Source organism: Schistosoma mansoni, chromosome 1 (assembly GCF_000237925.1).
Source record: "Schistosoma mansoni strain Puerto Rico chromosome 1, complete genome".
NCBI classification, from domain to species: domain Eukaryota; kingdom Metazoa; phylum Platyhelminthes; class Trematoda; order Strigeidida; family Schistosomatidae; genus Schistosoma; species Schistosoma mansoni.
In genome coordinates this window covers 30,060,337-30,077,286 of record NC_031495.1, presented here as the reverse complement: position 1 = coordinate 30,077,286, position 16,950 = coordinate 30,060,337, and the positions used below count along the sequence as shown (strand labels likewise).

At 30.2% G+C, this 16,950-nt stretch overlaps 1 protein-coding gene across 1 annotated transcript in view; it reads left to right on the top strand.

The window, feature by feature from the left end:
- Smp_196700 (hypothetical protein) overlaps positions 1 to 16,950 on the top strand; it is a gene marked incomplete at both ends in the record, with an annotated part of 35,534 nt that overhangs the window by 11,276 nt on the left and 7,308 nt on the right. The window contains 7 exons of the mRNA XM_018793999.1: positions 111 to 293; positions 1,892 to 1,970; positions 2,780 to 2,843; positions 7,607 to 7,766; positions 9,407 to 9,607; positions 11,092 to 11,229; positions 12,595 to 12,700. Coding sequence (XP_018648455.1) covers positions 111 to 293; positions 1,892 to 1,970; positions 2,780 to 2,843; positions 7,607 to 7,766; positions 9,407 to 9,607; positions 11,092 to 11,229; positions 12,595 to 12,700 — 931 coding nt within the window. The remainder of the gene's footprint in view (positions 1 to 110; positions 294 to 1,891; positions 1,971 to 2,779; positions 2,844 to 7,606; positions 7,767 to 9,406; positions 9,608 to 11,091; positions 11,230 to 12,594; positions 12,701 to 16,950) is intronic.

The following is a 16,950-nucleotide window of genomic DNA, read 5'->3' as shown; positions in this document are numbered from 1 at the left end:
CAATTGATTCATGATCTCAACTATTAAAATTACTATAATATCCACAAAACCCCTACTGATAATATGTTACTAATGTCACTTGAGTAGATAATTTCAATTGTTGAAATAAGTGTTTCGTTATTTTTTTAACTTATACCATGGATACAACCTATTTTTATACTATTCAAAGTTTTGTCATTTTTTTAAAACAAAAACAGAATTTATTATTGGAGATTCAAAGTATCGATCAAAATAGCAATTTATCCCAGTGGAGTAAGAATGATGTTCGTCAAGCAAACCTTAATATCATTAAAGTAAATATATATATTTCTTTCTTTCTGTTTTATGATTTAGATTCATATTGACAACTATTTCATATTTTTACAACTAGGAATTGTGGTTTTTTTCAAAATCGGACCTTTGCTACTCATAAATAAGACAGTAGACATTCGGAAGTTACTTGTTAACACTTAGTTCTTACATGTTCATCATAGTTTATAAATATTAGTTTTATAGCCTGTATACAACTCATAGAATTGTTGGTGTTCGATAAAGTAATATACTCCTCGGTTATTGGTTTTTGTTTTCTATACTACTAAATGGAGATAAGTAATCATTAAACAATCTCTGTAATAGATTTGTAGCAGTTACTAACGGACATATAATTTTGTTTCATCACTGGGTGCTTAGTGTTAATGGTGACTGAATAAATTTCAAAGTTTAGTCACTGTTAGACATACCTCTAGTCTGTCAGTATTCTGTAATTTGAAAGTTTTGACGAAAGATATGACAGCGTTTTGTGGTATCAGTCTTATCAGTCGACTCGAACATAAGATCCAGAAAAAAGTGATATCAGAATAGCAAACAGTTGAAAAAGCACACGGAATGTGCTTCAGTCTTTACAAAATGTTTAAACAATATTATTTATTGGTTCACAGATATAAATACAACACAATCGAGGAATCAAAACGTGAGGCGAGATGAATAAATAACCTTAATTGTCTCTTGATTTAAACTTTATTTACATAAACCAATGAAGCGAATTGAGTGGTATAGTTTGCACTTGGTTTTAACTAGATTTTTACATGTACTTGTACTTAAACAACAAGATACTGTTTGGATTCGATTTTGATATCTAAATTATTTTTAGCTGATGGACTGATGCAAATAAAATCTATTATTGTACTACCTAATATTTAGATTATTGTGATTACGGATGGGAAAACAAGCCAGTTTACATGGATAAAACAACCAGTTCATGGTTATTTATTATAGATTAAGCTTTTTTTGTGAGGAAAACTTTCGACCTGTCCAAGTTTAGTTTCATATTCATTTAGTTGCTTCTAATAAACGTTACCTTTGTTCTATTGAGAGAATAATGTAGTGTCTGATATTTCAGACACATATCCTCTTTATGACATCCTGAGTTGATTCTGTCATTCTACTTATAAGCATATATCTTCATCCAAGTTGATTCATTACGTCTTGTGTAGAAACCAACATTTTCGGAAATTTAATCTTTAAGTGCATACTCATTTAATAATCGGTAAATTTCCGAGTTAATACAGTAAGACTTAGTTTATTTTAGACTCAAATAATTTCTAATTATGTTTGCTGAGCGAAAGCTGTTTTTCTTAAATTAATGGAACTATGTTAGTGTTATATTATAACATTGATTAATATTGATAAAAGTTAAAAGTCATTTTTACTTGAGAAATAGTACCGTCGACTAAAGAAATAAATTTGTTTATTTTAATTAAATAACTGTCAAAATGAGATTGAAACGAAACTTTGTCTGTCATGGACAGTTCTTTAAGAAATAAATAATGACATGTTTCTTACCAAACATGTTTTAAATTTTCTCATGGAAATCTTTGAGGATATATAACTGAACTACTTATTTTTTTTACAGGCTAATACAGAATTACAGACTAAACTGGAAGTTTCTCCTGATAAACCATGTGTTAATTTGACAATTCAAACAAATGATGGTAAGTTAACTCATAAATATTGTGGAATTTAACATCTTTAAATATTGTTTTCTCCATAAACGTACCTCAGCTGGCGAAACAGTTGTTTCGTAAATGTTCAGAACTCTTCATCCACGCACCACCTCAAAATCTTACCGGGTGCACAATGCATTCAGACCGTCGTGTAGTGAAATAGCGTGATAGTTGTCCGATATCGACCATCTCACTTTAAACATGGCTGAACTCCTCCATGACTACAAATTAGCTTGTTTGTAGAAGATGTTGTTTGTAGATTGATTCGGGTATACAATAATGAAAGGTGAATATTTCACAGTATAAAATAATGAACATTAAAAAAAACATTTTTATGCAAAATTATTCACTCGTTACAATCTGAAGTTTTGACTTGGGTATATCGAATTCCGCCAGATGAAGATGAAAAATGTCCTATTTACAAAGATAGTTTTTCCTTGAATACACTTAGTGTTACATAATCTTCAGGGTTCTATAAATAAATGCATACATAACTTTTCTTAGAACTAATAATTAAAAATTAGCAAATAGTTTTCAATATTCCTCCCAATTATAAGTTTCATCATGATACATAATAAGTTAGCTTCATCATAAATAGCAAACTAACCATTACTACATTTGACTTATATATTTTAAGAAGAATGAAATTCGTAATAAACAGTTTCCTTTATTGGTGTTGATAATTACCCAGGAGTACATACTAAGTGAGAAAGTACCCACTACTGTAATTGATACTTTTACTGAGGTTAATGAAAGTAAATTCTACTATTAGTAAATATTTATCTTATTTATTTTAGGTACACTTTTAAGATGTGTAGTATTGTTTGCTGAAGGTATCTTCAGAGACGAAAGTCATGTTATGTAAGTTAATAATTTGTATGGACAATGAAATATTTTTATCATCAAATGATACCTGAAAAATCCTAATAAATTTATAACGTTTTACTTCATAACATGTACCTGCTTCAGTTTGGGCACCTGGGCCGTATCACAGCCCTCACACAAATGAAATGAGATTTGTGCTGGGCATATATATCTGGTGCCCCCTTGTACAAATATTTATGTGTTTAAATAATAAAAAATAAATCATAACATGTAACATTTGGTATCTTATACTCTTCCAAATATTCTGGCAACAATCAGTTATTACAAAAGTTCAGTAGTCTGAAAATGAAGTTGTCAACTTTTTTAATGTTCTGTTCTTAGATCTAAATAAATTATTTTTGAGTAATTTAATTTACCATTAGTCTCTAAGAATGTGGAATACTACTCATTAACTTACCTCCACGAAACCGCCTTCTAATAATGATCATATGCTCATTAGTGACTGGCTCCATGAGATATTTCCTGGAGTTCTAGTGAGAAGCAATAACCAGTGGAGTTCAACCAGGCCTAATGTGAGATATCAACTTACTGAAGACATTGGTGAATGGTTGCTCAATTGCGTGGATTGGTTGAAGTTAGACGTAAACAACGTTGAATGCCGGCTCAGTGGTCTAGTGGTTAAGCACTCGCACGCGAGACTGATAGGTCCTGGGTTCGAATCTTGCGAGGCGGGATTGTGGATGCACACTGCTGAGGATTCACACAATGGGACGAAACGGCCGTCCGGTGCTTCCAGGTTTTCCATGGGGGTCCAGCTTCAATTGACTCATGATCTCAACTGTATATATTGTATCACAGTATTTTAATACTTATTTTCATATAAAACAGAAAATTTAAATAAATTTCATCGAGAATAAACCAACTGCTAAGTTTTGTTATTATTCGCTTCAATCGATATTATACTTTTGGTGTAAAGTATTTCAATAAATTCGCGATTTTTACTTCTTGGTCGATCCTGACGATAAATACTGAGTGGTCGCCAGTTAGAAGTTAGAAGTCCAGGAATCGATATTTGAATAATGTAGATTGTTTTCGCTGTATACTGCCAGAGACCACGATGTCTCTAATTGGTCTTTTTTACAAACTGTACAGTGGAAGGTTGTAAACTTTCCATAAACGCACCTGAATAAGTTATGCGATTAATAGCCATAATGATGTGTTAAAACAAGCAAAAATAGGTAACCTGTTGAAATAACTAGAGTGCAGAAACAGGTAGCCCAGATATTCAAGCATACCGCCAATTTTAATTTATTTATAGAATCTTTAAGGTATAAGAATAAAATATGGGATATTTTTAATATCATTTAAAATTAATGTACTAAGTATCAATATATAATAATAGTCTTAACTTACAAACATAGTTCTCCATAGTAAACAACTATAGGTAAATTATCAGTAAAGTTGAAAACCGATAAAGAATTTCGCTGTGCTGTACACTTTCATTAATTTCAAACTGAAAATCCATGGTAAAGAAGAATTCTTGTGTATTGAAAAGCAGACATTACTAATAGGAAATTGAACATTGAAGTTAATTTCAAACTGTTCAATATATAACGATTTCATTGGTTGGAAACAACTCATTTAAGTTTGTTTCACAGTGTTGTTAATAGTCATTTAAACATCGTCAATGTAGATCTGGCTGAATATATACAGATTTATTTTAATGAATCTGAATTAGACACTAGGAAAAAGGAAAATAAATTGTTTAGAATCACAGAAATATAATTAATATCAAATTCATGGAATAGCTAATTGCGATAAATAAAGTTCAGTAGGAACAATTAAAATGGGACAAAGATTGATATAATGGCACTGAACTCAAGATTTGAAGAATGATTATAAGAGTATTTAAATTTGAGTTGTCTATTCAGGGTTTTGAACTATCTATTATGATTATCTTGTATATCTCAGCTTTGAAATCTGTACTTACTGACGCGGCTAAAACAAACAATCCATAACTTCATGATTCAGTGAATTTTCTTGATTTGTTAGCTGGGGATTTTTCCCATGACCGCCTCCTATTCCTATGACTGTTCGATAAGTACTCGTTATATATGAGTAGCTTCTTTCTCAACCACCTTATTCAATGATGGTTTACGACCCAATCAGTTGGCTTGTTATATTTTCCTAGTACAATATTCCTAACTTCTCACTCGATGGTTTTACTGCATTCAAGGAGAGCTTTGAAGATACAGATGATTGATTGCTTGTAGCCGCTATGTTTTCCACTTTTTTAGATCAGCTTAATCGGTCGTAGAGTGATACAGAAATGAATGATGCACACTATTCCCATATGTACATTGATAAACGGATATCCTGCTAATGGCACAAGTTGGTAACATCCAAACAAGATTTATACTACTACCGATGTTTATTTTTGGAGCAGAATTTCTGTTGATGAAGATGGATCTTACAATATAAAATAGACGGATTACAACTTGCACTAAAATCCAAGACGCACTTTTTGTTTTATTCGGGACTCGTACAGGTACATTCAGTTGACGAATTCCAAATAGAAAGAAACGAGTGTCCTGGATTTCACTGTTAGTCACATTCCATAATTGCATATTAACTTGTTTCATAACGACTGTATCAAGGCGATCCTTTCAAAATCACATATGCCAAATAAATCATCTTGAAATTTTTGATTCTTGATATAAAAGTTGAAATTTCTGTCAAAAAATCGAGAGTTTTGAATGAGTGTACTGTTAAGGTGTACTGATAAATCTTAGCGTAGACGAAAATGTAATAACTAGCAAAGTTGTTGCTTATTATTGACAATCAGAGCAATATGTATTTTTTGGTTAATTCTTAGTTTTACAATGAAATAATAATACAGAAAATATTAATAAACTATTCATTTAACACTTTAGACATCCTCCAGAGAATGTTCCTTATACGTCCACGTTTTCAATTGAATTATATCCAAAAAGAGATATAGCAACTGATATATTCATCAAAGCATATGCGATACCGATAAAGAGATGGCAAGTGAATATTTAAAATGAATATATATGTATACATATGTGCTTGTATATTTGAATTTTATTTTGTGACAGATGTAAAACTTTAACGGTTGAATTGACAAGTCAGTCTAAGCTAGACCACCGTTGAAAACCTGGAAGCACTGGACGGCTGTTTCATTTTAGTATGGAACTCATCAAAAGTGCTCAGTGAAAAATTGTTTGTTTTTCAACTTTGCCAAGAAATTTTAGTCAATCAGAATGAACTACTCTCTTTCGCTAGAACTAGGTATAAAAAGATGTTATAAACGGAAAATTATGTGAACAGATGTAATTGTGTTTATTACTGGTTAATCGACTATAAATATTGTTAGAATACTTAGTAAATTTAGGCTGAAATTTAGTATTTTCACTTTTATCTGTATGAATATGTCATCAGGTTTCAGTTTAATTTTTAAAGTATTTTAAAGTTTCTATGTAAAAGCGATGTTATCAAGACAATTCTGAATACGTAATAGTGAAATACTTATCAAAGGTATATTCTCTAAAAACATTTAACGGAAACAATAAAGAATAGAGAGAAAAAATCATCAGTAGTAAAGCTGAAAACTTTGCAACGATTTTGAAGAAAACCATTTTCTTTAGCGATTCCATCTGAATTTAAAAGACGCCAACATTTGATTGTTGTCCGATTTTATCGATTATAGTATGTTTGAATCATAATCTTTATTTATCCGATGAATCTCTGAAGAGTATTTGTCGTATACATCCATACTGAACTTTGTCTTAAAAACTACTCTGGAATAAAATTTGAAACGTAAACGTATTTTATAATTAGATATGTGTAAGCAAATAAGATCAGTGTCAAACTTAATTGTTTATTGCACAAATTTTCATTTTTCACTAAAGAATAACAGTCAAGTCAACAATAAATTTCGTCAATGAAACAATGGTGCTTAAGTTGAATACGTTATTTTTCACACATAAATGTTACTATTCTTGGTGGAATAAAAATATTTTTATTAAACAATCATGCTACCGTCTGCCACGGAGTCCGTATACATTTAGCAAAGCTATTTGATCCACACTTTAGCTATCAGGAACCATTAAAATGAAAAAAAGGGCATGGAACACATTTGTAAAGAATAAAGCCCTATTTTTGAATCGAATTTTCCATTTTGGTCAACTAATTGTTTGAACGGATCATCCGTTTAGGCCAACAACTTTCAATGATTTACTGAAGGAATCAAAATTGCATGGAATTATATTGTTCATTACGAAAACTATTATTATTATTGTAAAGATTTCTAATCAAAGAGTCCCAATAGATCCAAGTACTTTTATGATCATTGTGGCTTCTATAATGGACCTTTTTAGAAATAATTCTGAACAGCTTGCTAAACTGATGAATCAAAAATTTTAGAAGTAGAAAATGATGACCTTAACAATTCAATACAATGTAGTGCTATATGAGAAATATTGTACATTTAGAAGCCATAAGCATTCGAACTTCCATCGCCCTTTTAGTATTAATGTGTTTGGTCACCAACGTAGATATGTTGAACACAGCCATTATATACAAACGAAATGAATTTCTTATGCATATCAATACTATTGTCAAATGTTTTACATATATTCAGGTATCAAAGCTTAAGGTAAGTCTTTATTTATCGTACATTATCCTGTATATATAATGAGTAAATTAGGCCACAGACAACCCGGTGTTATTACACTTGACAGTATTTTATTTCTGATCTCAAATTTGTATCTTAATAGTTCAGACCAAAACTCCTACTACTTATTGGCTAGCACACAATTGTTGCCGCAGTTTTGCCTTTATCGATTACTCAGTCAAAATCCTAAACTAAACTTTCGGGCCGATTTGGATAGTGTGCGATCAGGAGTCTTTTTCGTAGTTCATGAACGACCTCAGAGGGTAAGTTAGCAAACAAAACTGTCTTCTTGTTAATTTTATAATGTAAGTTCTTAAAATGACAGATAAAGTACACTACAGATTTTCAAACTACACAATTGTATATTTATTAAATACTGTAAACAGATGAGTTTCCCTGAGAGATTGTACGACCGTTTGATATATAATTGGATTCAACTTTGAGTTTTACAGAATAAAATGAGATAAGAAAGTTTGAAAATGAATTTCTCGAACGAATAATAATCAAATTTACTCATATTACTTATTCTCATTTTAATCTCGACATGTTGTTACTATTTTAATGAGTCTACATATACCCGTGTATATACAAATAAATAACGAAGGTGATTGATCTTTGCAGTCGAGCTTGATGAAACACGCATCAAAATGGCTTAGAATCCAGTTAACATCATGAAATTGTCCATATAGTCATAAGGAGCTAGCAATCATGTTTCTCGATAGCGAAGCACAATTAAAAGAAACTAAAAAAGCTAATCTTAAATTCTTGAATAGAAACTGTAAGGCATGCAGTAATGAGTTCGTAGAAACTATAATCACTACAATCGAAAACCATTAGATCCTAAATTACAACTTATTTGTTTGACTTTTAATAAATTTCGCCGAAAAAGATTACTGATTATATTGTTAAATATAATCATGATTCAGTTTACTTTTAACTTATCCATTTTTAACGATTGATTCATGGTTGATTTTGAACTGAATGGAAACTCTTGAATAGTCTATATTACTAACTTCATTCACTTATGATTTTGTTGAAAGAATTATGATTTATTTGTTTGTACAGTAAAATTTCAACTTTGTGCTTACAATATGTACATTCATTTCTTAATAAAAGTTCCATATCATGCTTTATTTTTATTAAGGATTCAGTGATAAAAAATATAATTAATCTTAAAACATTAGATAAACACGACAGCTGTGTAGTCCGTTCTGGCGGCCTCCTTGAATATTTGCGCTACCTGTTACTGACTTCTAGATGATTCAACAAGTTATCTGTTTTTTGTTTGTTTCAACAAATTTTCGTTATGTTTATCAATCGTATAACCTATTTATGGGCGTTTTTAAAAATCGTTACGACGTTTCGCTGTACAAGTTTAAATAAAAACAATCACTGACACCTTGGTGGCTGGTATATGCATTGAAAAGAACGACCATTATTCAGATGTCTATTCCTGGACTGCTAACATCTAACTGGTGATCACTCAATATTTATCGTTAGGTTCGTCCGAGAAATAAGCAAAAGAAACTTGTTCAAATACTTTGTGCTGAGAATTCTATATTGTACCAAAGATATAATATTGAATTAAGTCATTTATAATAATAATAATCATTCATCAATGCGATTTTACGGTCACATATAATGTTATACCTTCATACAAACATTTTCACTTTTACTGATAAGTATTTCTATCTAAAAATCTTGGTGGTAACTTATTATAATTAAGGGCTTGAATTGTTTTTTATTTACTAACAAATTAATCTATAACAATCAGTAATTGAGATTTTCGCTTTGTCATGTATTCACTATCCGTGTAACTAGTAAACAAATGATTATTTCCATTGAAAACACATAAATAACATGAACAAATTACAAGATATCTTTTATTTCTACCTTAAATTAGCTTGCCATATGGTTAAATCAAAATTTTATACTGGAATCAGAAATTACAGTCAATGAACAATCTTCATTGTTTGTTGTTTTTGAAGAATTACGCTCACCTAACAAATGGATTTCAACAATAAATAATAATTTGAATAATTTTGTTGTAGAACAAGAAAATTCTAAACGTTTATTATACATAACTATGACAAATAAAGGTGAAGTAAGTAATAAATACATTAAATTATTTAATTTTCAATGAAATAACTATATTAATATCAGAAGGGGTTTTTGTGGATATTATAGTAATTTTAATAGCTGAGATCATGAGTCAGTGGAAGCTAGACCACTATGGAAAACCTGGAAGCACTGGAAGGTCGTTTCGTCCTATTGTGAGACTCCTCAGCAGTGCGCATTCACGATCCCGCCTCACGAGATTCGGGATCGAGAAAACTTTATCAAGTAAAATAAACATTGAATTCGAAAACGTTAGTATGCTCAAATTTTTGACAACAATCTGTTTATTAACTTCATTTTCATACTCAATAAGTAAATGTTTTAATAGAAGAGATCAGTGGGATTAGTTGACAAAATAAGATATTTTATAAATGTCGAATAATTTTAGAATCTAATGACTGTTGTGTAACTTCGATAAACTTAACTTGAAAAGTAAAGTCATTCCAATCGCCTTATTCTCGTCAGTTGATCTAAGGTATTTTATAATACATTTATTTATACACAAAATTGTATTAAGTTTTTAAAGTAATCTACTTGATAATAGGGACAATAAATTATTTACTTATATAATCATATGCATGATAAATGTTCACTTATCTATTATTATATCTGCTTATTGGTCGTGTTATTTTACTCTTGTGTCTAAAATAATTTGTTCAAAGTGCTTCGTTTTACCTTTCGAATATCATAAATCATTGAGAATTATCGTGATAATGGTTATATAATCGTTATATGTACAAACATTCAGACATCCACCACAAACATCTATTTGAAGGTATTATCTTAATTACTATCCATACTAGTCTAAATTCATAAAGTTGATTTACTTTTTATCGTCAAATTGATATTCACTTGTTTATTGGTGAATTTCGTTCTAAGATAAGAAAATAGCGTATAATATTGTGGCTAAGTGAATTCAATTATGTCAGAAATGAGCTAGTTAACATTGATAATATCAGATAAACAAAATGATATATTTGGAATTATCAAAAAAGGGTTTTGTGAAGATTTTAGCTCACTGAAGACATTGGTGAATGGTTGCTCAATTTCGTGGGTTGGTTGGAGTTAGACATTAACATCGTTGGATGCCGGCTCAGTGGTCTGTCGGTTAAGCGAGACTGGTAGGTCCTGGGTTCGAATCTCGCGAGGCGGGATCATGGACGCGCACTACTGAGGAGTCCCATAATAGGACGAAACTGTCGTCCAGCGCTTCCAGGTTTTCCATGGTGGTCTAGCTTCAATTGATTCATGATCTCAACTATATTTGGAATTGATTAAAAATGAAAATATATATTATTCAGTTCAAACTAGACAGTATCACATTGTTATACTTACTGACATTACCTAAAATCTTGAATGCACATTACTGAAGAGTCAGTAGGTTTATGGAAAAGCATTTCTTCAAATAAAGTAAAATAGTTAATATTCAATAACTGTCGATTTTTTTTGTCTTTTCATTTTATTCAAAAGATTACAATCAAAACTGAAAATCTAGAATTAGCTGCAAACTTAGTTCAATCAATCAGTCGACATTTCAATATAACAGAACTTTCAAGCACATGTGATTTTCCAAAACTGTTTAATACATTAGAAGAACTAATTGAAATGGTTAGCAATAAGTTTTCATTTTGAATAAAACTACACTGGTTTATAACACTATAGATATATAATGACCAGTTATTTACAATACATATTGCAACTGAAAGTTGATACCAATATTATAGAGCCGTATTTCTATTATATATGAATATATTAATGCATTTAGCTAGAAAACGTTATAGTTTACATTTGTAGACGTTATGGGAATTTATTAATTATGAACTTATATCAGTATTATAAGCGAAGATGAATAGTGGCTAGCAGTAGAATCCAGGACGCGCGTTTCGTACTATTTAAGACTCGTCAGCTGGGTGTACCTGCATCTCAGAGTTGATTTTCAGTCTGGGACTCGAACTCAGTACCTTTCGCTTCAAACGTCATTGCGTTATCCACTCAGCTACTGAGTCCTAATAGCCACTCTTAGCCACTATCCATCTTTGCTTACCATGCTTGTGAATTAAGGCAATATGGAGGTAATACGCACAATATGCACATATGCCAATAAGAGACTGACCAGTTGCAGTCCTAAGCATCAATAGAAAGATTCATCCAACTATACAAATTTTTTGATATTACTATTATAATATTCAGTGTTAACATCACAATGCTACTTAACTAGGTGTATTGTTAAGAATCTAATATTTCCATCGCAATATTTAAAAACATATGAATTAAAAATTCCAGGAATGAAATAACAATAATAGTAAATAGCATATAAGGCGTATACATACTTTCTGTAGGGCTTGTCAGGTGTTCATATATTTCTCACTCATAATTATACTTGTATATTGGTCTATTGCTACGGAGGCTCCAGCTTGTCATACAAAACGAAGTAGCACAAATAATTCATATATACGATTGTTTCTATCCAAGCTACTAAATCACATTACAATGGTCGAGTGATATATATATATATATATATATATATATATATATATATATAATGTTCTAGGTACTTGAACTAAATCACTTTCAACAGATCGTTATTGGGATGAAATTGTTGCTAAAACAAACTGATAAGATTTAACTTTCCTTAGAAGTTTATTTCAGAAAGTTTTATAACATCTTTGAAGAAAATGACTGTTACACATCGTTATTATTTGATTGTTCACTTCAATAGCATACTATTTATATTCATAAGTTCATAGAGAGTACAACACTTATTTTATATTAATTTTTTGGGAATCAAATGGGACTCATATCATTGGAGTTAAAGCTACCGTTCATGAGTAAACCGTAAAAAATGCTTTCGAAATAAATTTGTTTTTCGTATCAGGACTACTGTAGATAAATTAGATCGTATTTATCACAACCATTAAATATTAGAATAACCAATATCATTGTCTTTGTCTTTTTTATAAAATGTTTCATTAGTCTAACGCTTATTCTTTAACTCAACAACATGTTTTGATGGATATGACAACTAAATCGGATAATATTAAAAGATTAGTTGTCAAAGCAGAAGACTATCGATTAGCCGGTAATTGGTATGTCAATCATTCATGATTTATTAATGTTTAAAACAATTAGTTTCTTTGATAAATTTAAGATGGTATAATAAGAAGACGACAGTTATCAGAACTATATAGGATTAACAATAATGCATGAGATCGATGTTTTTAAGTAAACAGCGAGAAGTGACTATGGTTTTCAAATTTTTCATTCCGTTCCTTAGAACTAACAACAGAAAATTGTATTTTATTTTTAATTTTAAAAGTTTGATACCAAAAGTGCACAATACCAAAGTATACTGGGGATGGAGAAGAAATTAAAACTGTCGAGGTTATTTTTTATCAAATTACCAACATGTATGTAGTAAATTGTATCTTGATCTCTAAAAACTTGTGATTTCATAAAATATATCCCTATTAGATATAGAATAGATGGGATATAGGAGGCAGTAGAATTCAGCCGATAGATCCAGCTAACGAATTTGAGATAGGAAGAATCGCGCGTCCTGCATCTGACTGCTTGCCACATTCCACCTGTGTTATATAAATTCGCATCATAATAGCTATAGAAAATTGAATTATTTCCTTATAAATTACTGGTTCAAAATAATATGATCAAAGCAAAATCTAATTACAGAATGAATGAAAGATAATGATCCACTAAATAGTTTCACACTGGATTAAAATCAGTTTGTCAGCTTTATACAATTTGTACAATACCGTTGATTGATACAAATTAGTTTTTGATAATACAGTCTCATACTTCATTATTAGATGTCGTTAATCGTTCTGTTCCAAGTCATAGCTGTATAATGACCTAAGAAATAGAAGGAATTCGTTAATTATTAGTATTTAGTCATGGATCCCTCGAAAATAGTGCTAGGGTATTTTAAGACCACTGAGCCAGCAATATTAATATTAGATACAGAGTAATATGCAATGATATTGCAACAAACTCATGTTTGATACAATTTTAAGTGTAATTACTGAAAAATATGTTAAAACAATTTTTTCTCTTCAATGATAAATGTCGCTGAAACCTCAACACTTCACATTCATTCATTCAGATTTTTCGGGTACAACAATTCCTATCCAATTCTTGTTTGTTCAAAAGATATCGAAGAAGAAAAATGTACTCAACGCTTTCGTACTTCATCCTAAGTTTGGAAGTATTTGCTATGAGAATATGTTGAAAGCATTATATTAAGAAAACCTAGATCATATGTACAGTTAAACCATCAATTTCTAGTCCATTGAAACATTTGTAATATTATCACACTAGTAAATTAAAACATTATAATTAAAGGTGGAATGGTAAAAATTTCTTCCAAAACATATTTCTATACATTAGTGTATGGCAATAAGAAAACACCAAGGGGATCACAGAATAATCTACTTTACACACATACAGTAAACATTTTCGGTAAAAATAACTTGACATCTATCTATAGAGCTACATAAAGTTATGTAAAGAACATTGTTAATTGTTTTGAGTACATCGTTTTAATATGTTCAAATAAATGACCTAGTCTAAAAGATCCGTCTAATAATACAACCGATAGTTTTGTATCTAAATAAATGGAGACTTTTCTATGGATTAAATTGTTTTAGGTTGACTAGTGAGATCTATTACTGATCGTAACATTTTACTTTTACTCTATAATTGGAGAATCTTTATGCTTATTGCGAATGTACAAACGATTGGAACCTGTCTGATGTGTGTTGATGACGTCGTTCAGAAGAACGATGAAAGATCCACGATCTAACCATCCAGCTCAGAGTACAAAACTGTATCAAGCTTGAAACGTTTCCTTAAATCCAAGTAAAATCTCAACAAACTAGGTAGGGCAATGACTAGGGCATGACAACAATTCAGCGTTGATAACCCGTATCCCATTGAAGAGATGAAAGATCTTTTTTCTCAACCAAAGAATGATTACATTAATAAACATCATATATACATATCATAATATGCATAGTACAAAACAATCATCCGAATACATTTGAATCATTTCAGCAAAAGTCAATATTAACATCTGAGCACAATTAAAAATGAATAAGATTGATGGATAATCGGTAATATAAATGCGTAACTAACAATAGCAGGTCAGCAAAACTACTATTAAGCTGATTTTGATCATCCGTAAAAGTTTAACTAAAATTTATTTAATTAACCATGGTTTTTCTAATTAAATCTTTACGAAACATTTATCGTTAATTGTATCATTCAATTACTGGTTCCGTTTGAAGTTATCTTCTTCTTACATTATTAAATTATCTCAATAATGGATGAAATTCATATGATTTTATTATTTCTTCTTGAAGGAAATCCATGAAAAAAACAATCCAACTATTGTCAATCGCCAATCATGATATTATGTCGAATTATTATTCACGAATTACTAATTATGAAGCTTCAATGAATTATTTAAAATATATTAATCAAATCATTGAACATGTTAGTTCATTAAGAGGTAATTCCTTTGTGTTTAATTCAAGCTTTCTATTACAGTAATTAATGTCAAGCAAATATACTAAATTTTGAACTATGAAGCTTGAATTTCAAGTTATTTGAACATAACTACTCTCTCAAACAAATCTCTTAAATTTCGATTATCATTAATTTTTAAACTCAGTAGCTTAATAGGAAAAGATGTAAGATCATAAAGTATTTATTCCAAGTAGGAGCAAATTAGTATTTCTTCACGGCACAAACTTAAATGGAATGCACAGTTATGGCGCTCAAAATGGATCTGCGCCATAGGAGGAATTTTTTTTATTTAAATGTTTTGAACGGTAACGAGCGGTAATAAAAATTAAATCCATATTATAGAAAAAAAGACATGCGTTTGACGATGACAATAATAGTTGATCAGTTATGAACATACATTTGATTTGATATCCATGTGTATGAAAATTCACTAACGATTTTATCTTTCAAGTTGACCGATATATTCCACATCATCTCATTTGTATTGACGATTATAATAGTATGTTATGTTACGGAATAGTTATAGTTAAATAAATCAAGCCAATAAATGAAAACTGTCTGTAATCCCAAAACGTATTTGATCTTGAATGAATTTGAGTTTTTTTATTATTATATATTGTAGTTGGAAAGTTTAAAACAAATGTGATAACCATGTGTCATAATGCATTGAAAGAAAACAATATTGGAGCATTGAAGAAAATTTTTCGAATCGGTTCAAACTAAAATTTTAATCCTACATGTACATGTGTTCTGTGTGAATCGTTCGTTTAAATAATAATAACGTTCATTGTCTTCCACTTTCATCGTTCACAAAATAATGAGGGTGTTCAATTTTCAACGGAATTTCACTGATATTGAACTTTATAAACTAACTAAAGATAATGGTATAGATTAGAGGTAGGATCGCTTTAACTTATTAAATCTATAGGTGTTGAAAATTTCAGGTTTTGCAGCAATCGAAAGTTATGTTATATATATCAGACAGATCTTCACAACATCATCACGCGTTTCATTCAATTTGAGATTATAAATATCACTTCCCATGATAATGAAGCATGAACCTAGTACTCTTCTCTACAAATATCAAATCGCTATCGTACGACGACCTTATGTATATCGTCATTGACAAATCAAATTTATTTATGATTATTATCAACCGAAAATCAAATTTTCACAAAAATGGTAGTCGAAGGTTCACATTCTGTAAATACGATAGACAATGTGTGAATAATTCGTTTAGTATCATTTAAAATCATGGAGATATTGGAACGAATCTGTAAAATTTTACTACTGTATTAGATTGGTATCATTATTATTATCATTGTCAATAAAAATGCCTAACTTCATTTCAGGAATCTCAGACGAATAAATTATTGAGAGTGTGTGGTCTAAATTTTGATTGTGAATTACACTTTCTGTAGATTCAAGTTATTCTCCATATAGCTATACTCAATCATGTAAAATCTAGGATGTAAGACTCACAATAATTGTATGATTGGTTTGTCTGACTATAATAATCTAATTGAATAGGGTATTTAATAGTAAACAGTGTTTATGACTGTCATCTCACCGGATGTTAAAAATTACAGGACAATTGAAAAATGAAAAAAAGCAGGAGCACAACTTTGAATGCTCCTACTTGGGTACTGAGAAATTGAATGGTGTAAAAACTTAGACTTAATGAAAAGTATTTCAAACAAGAATACATATAATGAGGATGTGCGAACTACTTAGCGTCTCGGAACAAGACAAGTTACAGTCGAATAAACGAAACTAATTAATGCAAAT